The sequence below is a fragment of the Pelobates fuscus genome, chromosome 3 (genome assembly GCF_036172605.1).
Source record: "Pelobates fuscus isolate aPelFus1 chromosome 3, aPelFus1.pri, whole genome shotgun sequence".
Classification (NCBI taxonomy): domain Eukaryota; kingdom Metazoa; phylum Chordata; class Amphibia; order Anura; family Pelobatidae; genus Pelobates; species Pelobates fuscus.
The window spans coordinates 78810626-78829103 of NC_086319.1; the positions used below are offsets into that span (position 1 = coordinate 78810626).

General features: G+C 38.6%; 1 protein-coding gene across 1 annotated transcript in view; it reads left to right on the top strand.

Annotated features, from left to right (window-relative positions):
* The first annotated feature begins 860 nt into the window (after positions 1 to 860).
* The window catches only part of CDHR2 (cadherin related family member 2), a 173225-nt gene continuing 155607 nt past the window's right edge, over positions 861 to 18478 (top strand). The window contains exons 1-2 of the mRNA XM_063447280.1: positions 861 to 917; positions 16695 to 16755. Coding sequence (XP_063303350.1) covers positions 16716 to 16755 — 40 coding nt within the window. The 5' untranslated portion in view covers positions 861 to 917; positions 16695 to 16715. The remainder of the gene's footprint in view (positions 918 to 16694; positions 16756 to 18478) is intronic.

Below are 18478 nucleotides of genomic sequence, written 5' to 3' on the forward strand. Positions count from 1 at the left end.
ATTTTACCTCTGTTTTATGCGGATATGACTGCTGTGATATATGTATGTATATATATATATATATATATATATATATATTTAAATCACAGACAAAATTGCTTGTGCGTGCAACTGGCCAGTCATCAACTTCTCTATGAGCCGTACTACATCTTATTGAGAAGTGTATGAATGACAAGTGCTAAGTTGTCACTTTCTCTATATACCATAGTTCACACTGAGTGATGCAGTAAACCTTCTGGCTGTCAATCAGAGAGTGTGACAAAGGTGTTTTATAAAATTACCAATTTATCTTGAAATTGACACGTTTATAAAATAAGGCTGCAGGAACAGGCAATCTAACCCTAACGCACTCCTACAAGCTCACTAGCCCAATCAGAACAGATGGGTAGGTTGCTGGGGACTCTCATTTAGTATTAAAACATTTTAACCATTAATGTAAGGATAGCGCCAGGGGATTCCAGACACACTAGCCACTTCAGGGAAATGAAGAACATTGTCCCTTTAAGTAATACCTCCTATGGCACAAGATATACAAAAATACGATAATCACAAGAGACATTAATGTTTATTAAATGGTAATGTGGCAAACAATAACAACATAATCAATACATTGTTCCAAAATATATCGAGTACAGACGCCAATTAAAGGGACACGACCGGATGTAGGTAATTCATTATCTTTTAATATAACTATAAATATCAACAAATTGCATATAAATGAATATTTTCTTTGAGGTTCAGCCTTTGCTTTCAGGGAGGAGGAAAGTGCATGTAATTATGGCTATTCATTATCTCCAGTTAATGATTAATGTATATATGATGTGATGAAGAATAAGCAAGATACAAAGGTCCATAATGAGGCAAATTAGCTTTCAGCCGACTGTGACAAGGGGAGGATTGTTTTCTCGTAGGCCCAGGTACGTGTCTGCTCGAATATTATTAAATAGGATGTCGATTACTTTTCAATTTTATAATATTTTTCCAGGATAATTTTAATATTGTGTATTTTAGCTTTACTTTCTTCTTCTTACTTCTTTGTGATTACATTGTCTCCCCTTATCTCTTCCCAGAACACTGTATATCTTCAATTTTCTTTTATCCCTTCCTTTATTTATTCTACACTTCTAACTGGCTCTCATTTTAGTCCTATTCCAAAAATTAAAAAATTTCACTCTAATTTTCTCACCATTTACCTTATTTTTCCTTCTTTCTTTAATTTGCTATATTTTACCTTCAAGACTATAAGGCTCATAAATGATACAGGAAATTGAAGTGAATTATAAACCGAAGAGCGAAATTCAGGATAAAATAGCCAAGATGGCAATAGAGCTAAGCTTGAGATTTATTTTTCCAAGTTGGACAATTTGGCCTACATTTACAATTCAGTTTTTAACTTACTACTATTTGTAATTTATTAAGTAAAGAAATCCATTGTATTACCGTTTTTGTGATTTATACTCACTACAAGGTAATGGGATAAGGGGATGATAATAATTATTAATAATATGATGTAAAAATTATACCCATGTTTCATTTAATAGCAAATTAGTATTTCTTTTACTAGCATGCATGTGGAATTACTATAAAGGTGTCGGTACGTTTTATTTATTTTCTTCCTTGTTCCAGAATCATTATCCACATAATCCAACTTTATTTTGTATACATATAAATTGTTGCCACTTGTAACTAGCCTGGCTTGTAACTGTAACGCTGACCAATGTTATGGGAAGGAAGGAGGAAGAGGGTGGGTGAGGATGTATGACAGCACAATAAAATTGCGTAGATAAGGCGTTAGTGTGTTCTACTGCATACGTTATGTGTAACCTGTAAACGTAATTTAAAAATGTCCACCATTATGCAATAAATAGCTCTAACATTGTGTAATTATTTCACGTAAATATCTCAGTCAGCTGTTTTCTTATTTTTTGTTAGTTATGTTATATGCTGTAAAAACACTTATTAAGATTAAATAAGATTTATATTATTTATTTTACCTCTAGAAACTGCATAATGATACATTTGATTTAAACATACAGTTCGTAAAATACAGGGTGAGACAAAAGTTAGTAAGGTGTCAGGAACCACCTAAATACCCCAAAACACGTAAGATGCTTAAGGGAACACTCCAGGCAACACTGATGAAGTAGTCATGGTGGTTGGAGAGCCCTGGCGCAGACCTCTCGTTTGTGGTCTGCGGGCTGTAATTGTTATGGTGCTTACAGTGTTCCTTTAATATTAAACTCCTCTCTTCTGTGCTACTGTAATGGAAACCTACATTTAAAGAAAAAGAATGTGTGTGGCCATGAGACCCTAGGAATAACTCCAAGAGAGCTTAACGACTCTCTTACCATTACCCACGGCAAATGATCTCAAATTCTTCCTTCAACCTCTGGCCCAAACTCTTCCATTTCTTTTCTTCACTAGAAATAAAAAGTATCCCAATGCTACTGTAAAAGAAAAATAAGAAATATTAGTTAAATTTAAAAAAAAATAACTGTAAAAAAATAAAGATTATCCCAACCTGCCAGTCTGTTGGCTCGAGGCCCCAGAGATGAAGACCTTTTCTCTTCCTTGTGATTGTTTGGGGGGTTGGAATTTGATTTTAGGGCCAGAGGGATTAGGAACTGCTAGGTGTCATAGATATTACGACCTTGGTACTGGGGATCTCTTTTTCCAGTTTTTTTTGTGCTATTTCAGTGGTTCCCAACCCAGTCCTCAAGTATCCCTTAACAGTCCAGGATTTAGAGATTACACACTTGTTTCCAAGGTGTTTTTAGAAAACAAATCACTCTAGACACAACAGGGTAATAATCCCTAGATCGTGGACTGGTAGAGGGTACTTGAGGACTAGGTTGGAAAACCCTGTGCTTGGGGCTTTGGAGAAACCCTTAACCCCATAATTATATTACATAGGATGCAGGAAGCTGTTTGCTAAATCCCTTCCCAGTCTATTACTCCCTCCACCCTCTGTATGGGGAGTGAAGGAGGATGGGGACTTCTGCTAGGCTTCCCTGGGTACTCTTGGGGTCCTGGTGACCACGGCTCTTTATTTATTTATTTAAATTCTTTATCAAATAAAACATTACAGTCTTCAGTAACATGAAAATCGACTGTTGAGTATGGTACAGTTTTGTAATACATTGAAGGCACAACTCATACAACATATTTGCTATAGGTATACTCTTAACATTATTACTTCAGAGGTATTTGGTCGTGGCTATTTAGAGTTGGGTCTATTCTTCAGAGTTGTACACGACTCTTTATTTTTATAAAATCCATCACCCACTGTTTAATGTATAAACCGTATCAGGGTTATACATTAAAGTATTTTTTTTTTAAATTTAAAAAATTAAGGCCAACATAGTGGAATTAGAAAAATACTCCAGGTCAGCTATGCTTCTAATTCAGCTATTGTGACATTATATTTGAAAATTCACTTTGAATTCCTGACAATTCTCCTTTTATTAAATAACCTTGTAAGACATTTAAGGGACACTATAGTCACCTGAACAACTACAACTTAATGTAGTTGTTCATGTATGATCTATAGCTCCCTGCAGGCAATCTAATGTAAACACTGTATTTTCACAGAAAATACAGTGTTTACATTGATTGATAGGAATACCTCCAGTGGCCGTCACTCAGACGGCCACTAGAGGGACTTCCTATCATGCAGGGCCCTAAAAAGGCCCTGTACACGTCAGACGTATTAAAATACGTCTGACGTGTGTAGGAGAGAGAAGACACTGTGTGCGCGCCTTCTCTCTCAAGCCTGTCAGCAGAGGAGGGGGCAGGCAGAGACCGCGAGCTGAGCTGTCAGTCAGCTCAGCTCGCGGCCGCGCACACCGCGCGCATGCGCGGTAGTGCGCTCAGGACTTCAGAGGGCGGCATGAATGCCGCCCTCTGAAGTATGTGCGCATGTGTGGCGAAGCCGCGCATGCGCACAAGGGAGCAATGACGCTTCCAAATGGAAGTGTCTGATTGCTCCCTGCTCGCACCCACCTATTTCGTCATTTTGACGAAATAGGGGGCGCGGCTTCATGAGGCTCCCGGCGCTGGAACCAGGTGAGTAAAAGACTCTGCCTGGAGAGTCCCTTTAAGAATTTGTAAAATGAAAGGAATGGCAAAATGGCAACGATATTCTGATCTCCTAAAAGGAAGATGATAATATCCAGCCATTCACATATGTAACGAGTAGAATCTAGCTATATAGATGTATCAGCAATATATGATGGGAAAATATTTACGGAACTGTTTTAATGGTTTTTGAATCAATTTGCCTAGTTTTGGGCAACTTATCAGAATTTTAAATAAATCAAGTTGCAAGCCTTTTTTCAAGTTACCAAAGTTCACTCTTAATAAAAATATGATTACATTTTACTAAAGGGGAGCATATTATTTTTTTTCTGTATATTACACTAATTAATAAAACCATGAAAATCATCTGTAACGGTGTTAATCTTTTCACCCATGTAATACACTGCTTTATTGTAAACTAATATAAAAGATTTAGCTATTTAATTTTATTTCTCAAAGTATAAAAGATAAATAAACAAAACATTTAAAATAATTGGAAATTATAGTTCCACTTTTAGTTTATCAGTAGGACTGGTGGACGGTGCCTTTGAAAAGTAATTAATCAAAAGCGTTTCTGAAATAACTGATTATCAGGCTGGTGTTCACTGAATGCCTTGTACGTTATGCAGATAAGAAATGTTTTAAGTTATGTTTTTGCTGAATCGAGAGTCAACAAGAAAAATATTTCCTCAATGTAGTCACAGTAATTGTTTTTTTATTATACATATAATACTTTAATAATGGAATGACTCATTTAATAATGATTAGGTCTAAAGAGTAACGTTTTGAATTTGAAATTATGATTAGGTTTTTAGTTTATCTCAAATCATTGTTTTGCAAATAAACCCCAATATCATTAAGTCACTCGTACAGTAGATATACTCTAATCATTTCAGGATCTATAAGGACTCCGGTTGCAGATGACACTAAATCTATTAAGACTTCACTTATGGAACCATTAAACATATCAGGTCTCATGTACTTGATAGCTTGCAAGTATAACTCAAACAGTATACAAACAAAATGACAAAAATGAAAAAGCAATAGTACTTAGCTTATAAAGATGCGGAACAGCCTCCCTAGGTCGCTACCCAAATAAGCGACATATATCATGCATAGTGTAAACAAAAAAAAAGAAGATTCGGGATATGTAAATCTACAGAAGAAACATAAAACAAAACATAGTGTGATATTGTTAAAGATACAGTATTTCATGCGCAGCAATCTTTTGCACTCACAAGATATAGATGGTAAAAGCGCTCTTAGGGTGCCTCCCCTGGGGTAGTCGGGGGCTAGCTGATATTGCTTGTCACCTCTGGATCCTTGTTCCACCAAAAAGACATCCACAGGTCAGGGTTCAGCAATAAAAAAATGTATTTAAATAAGAGATGTAGTCACCATATTCAGCATAGGATATAGATAACATAAAATTGTCCTACGCGTTTCGTTCTGTAAGAACTTCCTCAGGGACCACAATTAAAAAAATTATCATGTATCAATATACAATACATCAATAAACATATCCTATACAAACCACCCCTCCCTGTGTCCTTAAATAGGGCTAATCCCTAGAGTCCATTGGTGGATTCAGTGGGTGTGTAAATCCTTCCTGTTCCTGTTTGGAGCAGTAATCTCACTGTGGCAGCTGTTTTCCATTCAATAATTTCGTAGTTCGCGCTTTTTTTCGGCAAATACCGCGGGTAATCCTATTTAGCCGAAACCGGAAGTGACGTCACGGTTACTTCCGCGTTCCACATGTGTTCCACACGTGACGTCTCCATAGCAACCAAACGTGATCGAGCTATTCAAAGATCACCTGGAACTAGGGAAGAATAAACCCCCATTCTGCTAAAGAAAAGATTATTAGACATGTGCAATGCAATTAACCATTATTCACATCTGATGTATATAGAGTATCATCCTCCTCAACCATCCTATTATGATATCATTAAGTAATAATAGTAATAATAATGATCATAATAATAATAATAATATTAAATAATAATAACATTGATCCTTATATATTTACCCAATAATTATTATTATTATTATTATTATTATTGGGTAAATATATAAGGATCAATGGGAAAGGAGGGTTAATAGAGAATTAAGAGCATTATCAGACACAATTGACTTTTCTCCTGCCTCTTTCTCTTTTGTAGTGAAATGGGGAACTTAAATGATTTGAGAATGGATCCCCGTTACGCTTCTCAAAAATTATTCTAGCCCTCCAGAGTTAGATTGCTAGAAGGTATCCGTTGTTCCTTCCAAAATTACAGTACATACAATAAATACAATAAACATAAATGGGTCGTGGGTAGATAGCTTCCAAAACCATTCCTTTTGTTATTTGTAAGCAATCTTTTTAATGAAAGAATGCACTGTATCAAAATAATTTAAATAAATGAATAAAAGTAATACATTATTGCACCTTTTATAATGTTTTTAATAAATATAATGAGGACAATAAATTAAAAAACAAAGGAAGAATATAGGATGTGAAAATAATAGGATACAGGATAAGTTCGGGTAGGCAGCAGCTGCGATTGAGAGAGATGAAGATATGTCTAGAGTTAGAACTGATTTAGAATAGTAATTGGCAGATGGGAGTCCCGATTCTTTGAGATGTAAGATTCTGGAGCATTACGTTTACATACAGAGAATGTTAGAGTCAGGCTTGATAATATGCTGTGAGGCTTTCCCGGTCTTTACTATGCCATATTTCACTGTCTTGAAGAAAAGAAACTGATACAACTGTGCTCTTCTAATGTTTTGATTATCTGAAGTCTAGCTGAGCTGTGCATCCAGTAGATCATGCAGGTCTGAAATATTTTGTTTTGAAGAGTTGTGAAGTGGTCATTGAATAAGGTTTCTACTGGTTCTGATGGAATTTTGTTCTGAAGACAATCTGAAATGATTCAGCAGACTGTTGTCTATAGGCCGAGGGACAGGTCCACCACATATGAAGAGACATCATTTTCAGGGGGCATATGCTTGGGGCATTTGGAAAAAAAAACAGATTGATGGTTCCAAGTGCTGCCTCACTATTACTTTGTTTGTAAAATGGATCTTGAAATATCCTAGTAAGTGTATCCATATTGATTGCAATTCTCATGTCAGAGTAACGAGGTAGGGGAGAAATCCGAATAAGTATAAAATGGGTATGGAGAGTTGCTACCATATCATGTCTTAGAGTTGCAAGGCAGAGGGATTCAGAAGGACAAGGAGCAACATATTAATGTGTAGAAATCACCGGACATAATTTTCAAGGTGAAGATAGCACAACAGTCGTCTGCATGCTATAGCATGGGTAGTATGAAAATAGTGAAGGCCGAATGGTTCTGTGTCCAATGACACTGTGTCGAAGCTAGCCTAACCCTAACACGCAAACAGGACAGAAGAGCATCCTTGGAGTGGCTGGGCTGGTCCTCGAACCTGATAAACGGAATGTCTGCAAGCAGATAGAAATGTTGAAACACACAATAAATTTAGCAATGCTGTACATTTGTGCTTTCAACACAGGCTAATTAATCTACTGGAAGAGCAATTATATCACATGGGAAAAAATAAAATAAATAAATAAATGCACCAGTGACTATAAATTGTGATAGTAATACAATTGTATATGGGGAGATTTACCTCTGACAACTTGTGTGTACCTAGAAATCAATTAAGAGAATGATTAAAATTATTTTATTTTACCACGTCACGCAAAGTAATAAACCAGAGAAAAATGTTAACTTCTTCCTTGTGTTCCCTGCTTTGTGAGTCTCATATTATATGACCGAGTGAGGCATTCATACCAGTTTATTGACGTAATTTAAGCAGTATAAGTTTTACCTTTACAGAATAAGTCTACATGGATAAAGATGTGGAATCTCACAATTTATGCTCTTTGGTGGACTTTGTCAGTGTAAAGCAGGGAAGGACTTAGCTCTTTACAGAGGTTATTTCACAACAATCTCCATCAATCAAACGTTCCTTGCAAATGAAAGATATTTCTGTTTATTAACAACGGCAGAGCCAAATGCTGATTAAATAAAGAAGTAAAAACTCAGAAAGTTTTTTTCTATTTAATTTTTTTTTCCTTTATTGCTAAGGCAAATATCTTATCTGTCTCATCATGTACTCAAAATCCAAAATACAGGAATTTCTGGGTTCAAAATCATGCGTAGATCCATAAGATATTTGACTCTCAACTTTTTTATTACATGTTCTATTATAATACTTGAACAGATAGTACAGCTAATAGGTGGATTTATTATTTTAAATCTGGACAGTCTTTAGATAAAGGGTTCGGATTTTTGTGACATTAGTTGGTGATACACATCCAGATCTAAGTGAGTGGATTCAGTTCCTTAAATTAACTCCATACAATGACATTCTGTGCAGTCACATTGAATTATATTCTATCTTAAGTAGTGCTGATGGGTCTCTTCCCCATGTGAAAGAAGCAGAGTTTGACAGCAAAGATGTTTTGAGTCACCACAAGCTTCACAGGCTTCAACTGACTCTCTAAGCACAAAAATAACTTTAGCTTAATGAACTTTGTGTATGGATCATTTACTTGCAGTCTCACTGCCCTATTCTCTGCCATTTAGGAGTTATTTTTGCTTACGCAGCCCTAACCATGCCTCTACTGAGCATGTCTTACACAGCTTCCCTACACACTTCCAGAAACATAATTCTTAAGATTTTCTTATTGCAGAGTGTGTTTAATTTAGAATTTCTTATCTTAACTGCCTGCTAGACCCTGCATCAGTCAGATCAAAGTTAAATTAATAGTAGATAAGAAATGTTAAAGTAAACACATTGTGCTGTACGATTTTATTGAAAATGAAAAAAAAATTTCATGGATACTGCATAAACAAAGTGATTTATCTCCTAAATAATGGAATATCAGGTTGAATGGGCAGATTCACAGTGAGTCGGTAGAATATCAGTTTGAATTGGCAGATTCACAGAGTCTCTGGGATTTATACACTAATTGCCAGGTTGGAGTGATTTGAAAACCAAAGAACAAAATTTAGCCTAAAATGGTCAAGCTGTGACTGTATCTGATATTATTGGTCAAATTGTTTAAATTAGTTTTGAGTTCACTTCAATTCAGTTTTGAATGATTAAACATTTCTTGTATCACATATATTTAAAGGACAACTGTCATCACATTTCAATTTCTTGTTGTAATGGATCACCTGGCACCCCAACTGGGTACCTCAGTTGAAGTATGATCCTAGTGCTTCCTGAGGACTCCAAGCACTGCAGCAGACACCATACCCACCGTAGACTCCTCCAGAGAGCAAGGCAGGAACAAGCTCTTACAAGAGCTTAGTAGTGATTTAGCAAGGGAGTATGACAAGCATAGCAATCCCTTGTAGCAGATTCCCCCAATAAGAGACAGGACTCAGATTGAGCGTGAAGTAGAACTGAAGCTTTTAATCAAACACTCTGTTTTTATGCACATTTTACACACATAGTACTGCCCACAGGGTTTGCAGAACAACCAATCAATACGTAGTACCCCTACTTCGGGTTCCTCTGGCCGCCTCAGCGGAAGACGGCTAACCTCCTCGGATGCAGCCTCTACTCGGCTGCTGTAACACTCCTTCCGCTGAGCATACTCTCTCTCTTTCGCCAGCCGGAATTCTTGGTCCATCCTTGTGTTTCGCTTGGCCGTGACCTGGTTCCAGATCGCCTGGCATATCTCCATGGGTACATAATCCCCATACTGGGCCACTTGCTTCCTCACCTCGACCAGCCAATCATCTTCAGAGCCAGAGCCTTCCATACTTGCATGCTTCAAGTAGCTAGATACCTCTGCTCCCAGGGGTGCTGCATTAGTGCTAGCGTTGCCCTCAATTTGTAAATCCACGAATGGTGTCTCTGACCTGCTTTACCTCGCACTAGGACGCCATCCCACCGCTGCCACCAATGTAACGGATCACCTGGCACCCCGACTGGGTACCTCCGTTGAAGGATGATCCTAGCACTTCCTGAGGACTCCAAGCACTGCAGCAGACACCATAACCACCGTAGACTCCTCCAGAGAGCAAGGCTGGAACAAGCTCTTACAAGAGCTTAGTAGTGATTTAGCAAGGGAGTATGACAAGCATAGCAATCCCTTGTAGCAGATTCCCCAATAAGAGACAGGACTCAGATTGAGGGTGAAGTAGAACTGAAGCTTTTAATCAAACACTCTGCTTTTATGCACATTTTACACACATAGTACTGCCCACAGGGTTTTGCAGAACAACCAATCAATACGTACAATACACTCAGACACTCCCACACAAAATCCTCCCCTCTGCCTGTGATATAATTACTGAACACAATGGTCTAATGTAATTATCACAGGCAGGAAAATACACAGTTTTACACAATATTCATAACTCTAAAAGTATACATCACATTCACATAAAACTTACATTTTCAGAATCAGCATACTCCAAATACAAACATACGTCAAAGTCATACAAGTGGGTCCAGTGGGTCAAAAGTTAGTTGAAAGTCCCTTTGTGAGTGTGACCATCTGCAAGCATGGCTTGGGTGTGGTAAGCCAATTACCTCCAGCATACAGAAAATAGCTCTATTCACAACAACAGTAAAAACACATAAAAATACATAATTCCTATTATACTTAACACAGCCCCCACATTCAACCTATCCCCAGATAGCTTGGATGTGAGCGCTCACTATATCCGAACAGCGCTCAGATACCACAAACACAGTCAAATCGCCATGGGGTTAAACCATAGCAACAAGTTGCAACTGGTCTGGCAGTGTCCCTGGGACAATGCCCTGCTGGAGAACAATAGACAGGAAATGGGAGAGAGGCACACCTTCTCATGTATTCAAAGGGGCAGAAAAAGTGTTTCAAAATCCAATAAGCCCAAATAATGTCTTTAAACAGCAATACATCCCAGGGGCCATAGTCACATGGCATGAGGCTGGCAATCAGTCTTCTCCAATGCCCAGTGGCGAGGTCGGTTTCGCCACACTTGTTTTTTAAAAGTAATTTACATTTAATGAAATTGAAAATGACTTATAACTGCAGCAAGTTGTATAAATCACTGCGGCTATAAGCCAGTCACTATGGCTGTGACGATTTAGTCCAATATGTGTGCTCACTAACAACAAATGCAAGTAATTTGCACCAGGATGATGCAGACAAAGAGGTTTGGCATTCATTGGAACATTGCATTGGTGATATTATCAAATAAATTAGAGGAACACTACAGTGTCAGGAAAACAAACTTATATTCCTGACACAATAGCTTTAAAAGCGCTGTTAAGGTCCTCGGCCCCCATCTCTTTACTATAAAAAAAGTGTTAAACTCACAAATCTGATCATCTGACATGATCAGATTTGACGATCTCAACCAAATCCAAGCTTTCCCATAGCAAAGCATTGTGAGGCTATTGTACATGCGTGGCAAAACGCAGTGCTGTGCCAAACAGCCTCTCCTCATAGATATGCATTGAATCAATGCATCTGTATGGAGAGCATTCAGCATGGAGACGCTGAATGTCAGTTTGATGGCTGTATGTTAGACTGCCACTAGAGGTGTTACTAGGCACCAATGTAAATACCCGCATTTTCTTTAAAAAGGCACTGTTTACATTGAAATGCCTACAGGGACAGGCTGTAGGCACCAGAACAACTACATTAAGCTCTGGTGGTTCTGGTGACTATAGTGTCCCTTTAAATATTTATTCACTTCACCGAATATAGCTATGGGTGATAATCAGATAATGGAAAAAAAAGCGAGTACTACAGACCCTTGTTATATTGCGCGCTCTCTGGGCTGCAGAATAAGGGTGATTCAAGAATAACCCAGTGGATCTCAAACTCCCTGTGTTTCTCAAAGTTTTCCCAACCAAAAATCAACAGAAATTGGTATTTCCCGCAGCAGACGTTTCCTCCACAAATATCCCCAATGGACACATTCTGTACCAAATGTCCTTACATGGTGTAACAGTTAGTATTGGTGTCAATTTTACCAGCCCATGGAGAGAGACAAGATACCAGGGTTCAACATGATTGTAGATGGCATTGTACATTCCAAGCTCACCATGACAAATTCTTTAACCTTAAATTTCATTATTATTATTATTTTTTATTGTTATTATTTCATTATTTATATAGTGCCAACAAATTCCGTTGCGCTGTACAATGGATGAACTAACAGACACGTAATCGTAATCAGACAAGTTGGACGCACAGGAACAGAGGGGTTGAGGGCCCTTCTCAATGAGCTTACATGTTAGAGGGAGTGGAGTATAGTGTCACAAAGGGTATAAGTAGGGGTAACGAAGTAGGTTGCTAGAAAAGTATTCACTGAGGGCTTAGTAGATTATTTTTGACAGTTGCAGGGGAGGAGTCCGGGTGTGCAGATGAAAAGCTGCTAATAGTTGAATTGAAATGCTTTCCTGAAGAAGTACGTTTTCAATGCTTTTTGAAGCAGTGGAGACTGGGTGAAAGCCTAATGGAGAAGGGAAAGGAGTTCCACAGAAAAAGGTGCAGCCCTGGATAAGTCTTGAAGGCGAGCATCAGATGTGGAAATACGGACAGAGGATAGACGTAGGTCTTTGGCAAAGCGTATGGGCCTAGACGGGACATACTTGTGTATTAGGGAGGATAGGTAGGTTTGAGCAGCATTATGTAGGGACTTGTAAGCAAGCACCAGAATCTTAAATTGAGCCTAATATCTTACAGGAAGTCAATGTAGGGACTGACAGAGGGGTTATGACAGGTGCCTGCAACTTGTATACATACTTAGGGCCAAAAATATGTGTAATCAGCGGTGTATTTACTGCGAGGCTGACAAGGCATTTGCCTTGGGCGGCACTTTCAAGGGGAGCAAGAAAAGCCACCCCAAACGCCCTGGCAAATGCCTTGCCAGCCTCTTGTGAGTGTGTTAGTATGATTTTGTTAATGAGTGTGTTAGTGTGTCTGTTAGTGAGTGTGTGTGTGTTAGGGAGAGTGTGTGTGTCTGTTAGTGAGTGTGTGTCTGTTAGTGAGTGTGTGTGTCTGTCACTGAGAGTGTATATGTGTTTGTCAGTTAGTGTGTATGTATGTGTGTCTATCAGTGTGTGTATGCATGTGTATCCGTGTCTGTCAGTGTGTGTCTGACACTGAATGTATATATGCCTGTCAGTGAGTGTGTATGTGTGTTTGTCAGTTTGTATATGTCAGTGAGTATATGTGTGTCCCAGTGTGTGTGTGTATGTGACACTACGTGAGTGTGCGTCTGTCAGTGAGTATGCATGTGTGCCTTGTCAGTGAGTGTGTGTGTCTGTCAGTTAGTTTATATGTGTGTCTGTCGGTGAATGAGAGTGTGTGTGTAACTGTGAATAAGTGAGTGTATATGCCTGTGAATGTGTATGTTTCAGTGAAAGAGTGTGTTGGTTAAACAGTGTGTGTGGCAATGACTGTGTATCTGTAAGTGAGTATGTCAGTGCATGCATCATTGAGGACGTGTGTCTGTCCGGAAATTTGGAAAGGGGGGAGGGGGGGGGGTGTCTGAGTTTTGTCATGCCTAGGGCAGCACAAATCCAGAATACACTACTGTACTGTATATAACACTTTGGCTTTTACCCTGGCCATGCATGGGGAATCTGAAAGATTACAATGTATTCTGTTGCTGAAATTCTTTCCTGTTGACACGATAGACACTTAGCGAACCAGAGGACCTGTGTCTATATCTGGAACAATGAGAGCTGAAATAAATATGACTTAACCAGACAACACCCAAACTGATAAGATTCTGCAGGGCTATATTACTTTACCTGCAAAGTTCACAGCATAACGGAGGCTTGAAATAGATAAAAGCATTGGTCATGGCACATCCAGTCCTGAGATAATAAAGCATCATGAAAAAGCTTATAATTCAGTCTGGTGCTAGTGAAAAAAAACATGTTTAGGTGCAATCCTAGTAAAGGAAGGTTAAGTAGTTGTGTTTGCATCATATGAGTTAAAAAAACAAAACTATAACATAAGTCATTTTATCAATATGTACCAGCGCATTTTTAAAAAATATTGGATCAGAATATTATTTAATTGAATGCAACAATAAAATAACAACAACATTCTTACGGATCCCTGTGATACAGCTGCAAATATATATTTTTAATGCGTTCAACATGGGCCTTTGGGCTGGAGCAGTTGTACTTCAAATATAGACCTTAATTTAATATTTTTGGGTACGCTTTTCAAAAGATATAATATTTTGAAAAATATTTAATTATTTTGATATTTGTTGAAATATTGATTTTTAAAAAAATTATATATATTTTAAAGGTTTATACAGACATATTAACTCTTTTAAAAAGCTTATCCAAAATATTTAATCAAAGCAACAGTTAAAACTGACACTCTAATTTACCAAAATATACAGTACAGAAAAAGTGGATTTCTGGCGAAGAACTGATACATATTTGCAGAATAGTTGGAAGATCAAAGGCATACCCACAAGACAATGCAATACATACATTATAAATATCTGCCCTTGTAGTATGATCGGTTCAGAAGGATGGCTCTCTAATCTGTGACAGAAAATATTTTGTCTAGAGAGATGAAAAAAGCACAATTTGATAGCAGAAAATAGATCAGAGGGACACCGCCAACACCTGGACAACATGTATATTAAAACATATAGGAAAGAAATAAAAACTGAAAATAAAAATAAATATGGTGTTGCTGTGTATTATATTTAATGAATACATATAACTTAATAAGAAAATTTTAGAGCATTTTATGGCTTACAACTGCTCCATAGGGCCTCCCTTCCATGCCCCCTCCTGATGTCAGCCAAGGACTTGTGCGGTCCAATCACAGGCTTCTCATAGGGAAACTTGTGACTGGACCATTTTACCAGTTCAGAGCACAATCGCACAATCTGAGCCAACATGGGGAGGTAGAGAGAGAGTGGGGAGGGAGGGGGTGAAAATCTAAATAAAAAACTAAAAAAAGTACTATCGATTTTATTGGGAGGTAGGAGGGCTCAAGGAGGGAGTGAGAGGGAATAAATGCTTCTCCTTGCAGGTACAGCCTTCACATTACTCACGTGATCATGGTGGTTGAAGTAGTATTTTTTTTATTGATGGATAAGCTTGCAAATTTAAAGCAACAATCAGAAAGAGACTGTACAGTGTGTTGGTGCTTCTAGTAGCACAAATATAGGTGTATAAAATCCCCTATCACGTTAAATATACACATAAGTGAAAAGCAAAGCAAACAAACATTACACCCCTCAGTGAGCACAGAGAGAATATACTATACCATATACTCTATATATATATATATATATATATATATAGTGTAAATAATAAAATAGACAAGCAGCGTTCAGCAAGCTTAACAAGACTTGCTAAAAAACAAACAAGCAAGAAAAAGTCCCTGCAAAGATCCACAGCGACAACAGTCTGTGCCCCCTTATGGAGCATCCCCAGTTTGACAGGCTGTATAAAATCTGCCCTCTGATTACCTACTTCGCTGCCAGGTTTGCAGAGGCTTATACACCTGGAAGGAATGTATCCCTGATGAAGTATAAGGGAAGGCAGGGATTCATGCAGTATATTCCTTCCAAACACTTCAGGTATGGTGTAAAGGTGTATACGCTCTGTGAGAGCGAGACTGGGTATACTCAGAGTCCCAGAAGCAACAAAAGCGTTTTGACTATGTGGTCTTCTTCAGCGCTGATTGGAAAGCATCCACAAGTCCCTGTGTTTAGATACCCAGCGCGGTTGTAATTATGTCATATCTGAATAGATGTTCCATATCCCATATGCAAGAATACCTGAATGGATAGTAGTAGCCATGTTTGTTATGGGTTAAGTATACAATTCTTAATAGTCCAGTATCAAACTTTTCAGACTACCAAGATGGGTAGTGGTCACCATAATTGTTGTGGACTTTTTGGTCTAATGATATATATTTTTATGTATGATATATTTTTTGATATCTTTATATTTTGAAAAAATCATTTAAAAAGTTTATCCAAAAATATATATATACAAGTGTAGTGGCACTCACCCTTTCAATGAATAAGTAAAAGGGCACTCACCCTTTCAATGAATAAGTAAAAAACTGCCTTGGTGCAATCCCACGCTGGGTATGTAAAGGAAGAAGGAAAGAGATGCACTCTCAGGTCTTTATAGAAAAAACTCGATATTATTTAATAACAGGTAACATACATCTGATCGACGTTTCGACCTCTTCAGGTCTTCCTCAAGATCTTGAGGAAGACCTGAAGAGGTCGAAACGTCGATCAGATGTATGTTACCTGTTATTAAATAATATCGAGTTTTTTCTATAAAGACCTGAGAGTGCATCTCTTTCCTTCTTGCTTTATATATATATATATATATATATATATATATATATATATATGTATTATATAAAGGATAAATAAAATATAAATTATGTATTTTTAAAAATGTATTTTCTGAACAAATGTATCAGTATTAGAGGGTGTTCATACTGTTTACTAATATTTAATACTAATAAATTACTATTATAAACAGTGCAGTTTCCATTTGATATGCATCAGTTTTTTATGATTTTTCAGGAAAATAAGTTACTTAAATGCATATTCAATTTTTCTTGTGTTTTTCAGGTTCCTACACCTGGAGCAAAAATGTTGTGGATTCAGTTCCTGATACCTCTTTTCCTCATAGGTATTGCTATATTTTTTTAATTAGATCATACATTTAAAGGGACAGTTTAGGCATTAGATATGTGCAATTTGTTTCGGTCCGAATTTAAATGCGGACGAATTTCGGCAATTCGGATATTCGGATGCTTCTGAATGTCCGAATTGCCGAAGTGCCGAATTTCGGAGGGGCCAAACCGAACCGAATTGCAGAAGTCCCGAACTGCTGAAGTGCCGAAACAAACCAAACTGCCGGAAGTGCCGAAGTGCTTTAGATTTCTGAAAAGTGGCAAAACAGGAGAGGGAGGTAAAATTAAGGGAATAGTGACAGGCAGGGCCGGATTGGGAAAAAAATTCGGCCCGGGCATTTTTTTACCACAGCGGCCCACTAAGAAGGGGGCGGGGCAGAGAGGGTGTGTTTTGTCATCACTAATGACAAACACGCCCCCTCTCAAAGTGAGTATGTTGGTTCAATGCTCTTCCAGGGCAGACCATGCGCAGAGCTCTGCTGAAGAGCTCTAGCATGAGAAAAAAAGCCCTGTATTTGTTCTGCACAGCGCAAGCAAATTTAATAACATGCTTGCACTGTGTTTCCTTGCAACCTGCGGGCTAGAGTTCACTCTCGCGAGATCCGGTCGTTGCCATGGCAACGCTCCGGATCTCGCGAGAGGAGCCCGGCGGAGCTGCAAGATAGAGCTCCGCCGGGTTCCTCTGCTGGCAGGCTGGCTCCCTCCCTCTCTCTCCCCGCCGGCGGCCGCCTTTGACAGCATGTGGGCCGGTGAGGGAGATCTTTGATCTCCCCACCGGCCCTCCATGGAATACAGCGGGGCCGGCTCTAGGATAGTGCCGGCCCTGCATAGACCGGCAGGGGAGATCCTGGGACCTTCCCCTGCCGGCCTCGGCCCACAGCCACCGCGGCCCACCGGGCATTTGCCCGGTATGCCCGATGGCCAGTCCGGGCCTGATGACAGGAATCTAACCCTACTCCTAAACCTAGCCTTACCCCTAACCCTAGTAGGGTCAGGGTTAGGGTCAGGGGTAGGGTTAGGGAATTTCCAAAATCTCAAACTCCCGAAGTGCTGAAGTCCCGAATTCCCGAATTTCAGAAGGGCCGAACCGAAGTGTCGAAGTTCCGAAGTGCGGAATTGCAGAGTTTCCAAAGTGTCGAAGTTCCGAATTGCCGAAGTCCCGAATTTCAGAATGCCAAACTGAATTTTTTGCCCATGTACATCCCTATTAGGCATCATAAAGCACCATAACAACTTTATCTAAAATGGACCCCAACCATTTTTGAACACTCTCAGCCAATCAGTGACTCTTCATTCAGAAAACCGGTTTGGAAAAGGTAAGTTTCTTTCCAATCCAGTTTTGTGAGTGGGGAGTCACCGATTCGCAGAGAGCGTAATTTAGATGAAGTCTTTTTGGTGCCCCCACACAGTTCTTAAATTATATAGAGGACAGTGACAGGGTGTTCAGATTAATTCTTAACATCATTAGGAATGCCTGTTTTCAGTAGTAAAACATTTTAGTGAAACATGGGTATTTCCCTGGAAAATTCCCACTTTGTAAAACCTAATTTTCTAGCTTTCTTCTACTGTTCCCAATCTAGATACTGAGTCTGTGAAAAGTTGACGTTTTCTTGGCTAGATAATTAATTATGTGCTCTGTTATTAGATTATGGGGGCCTCAGCCAGATGTTACAATTGCCATATTTTGGGCACAGATGTTCTTTTAGACTTTTACTTTGT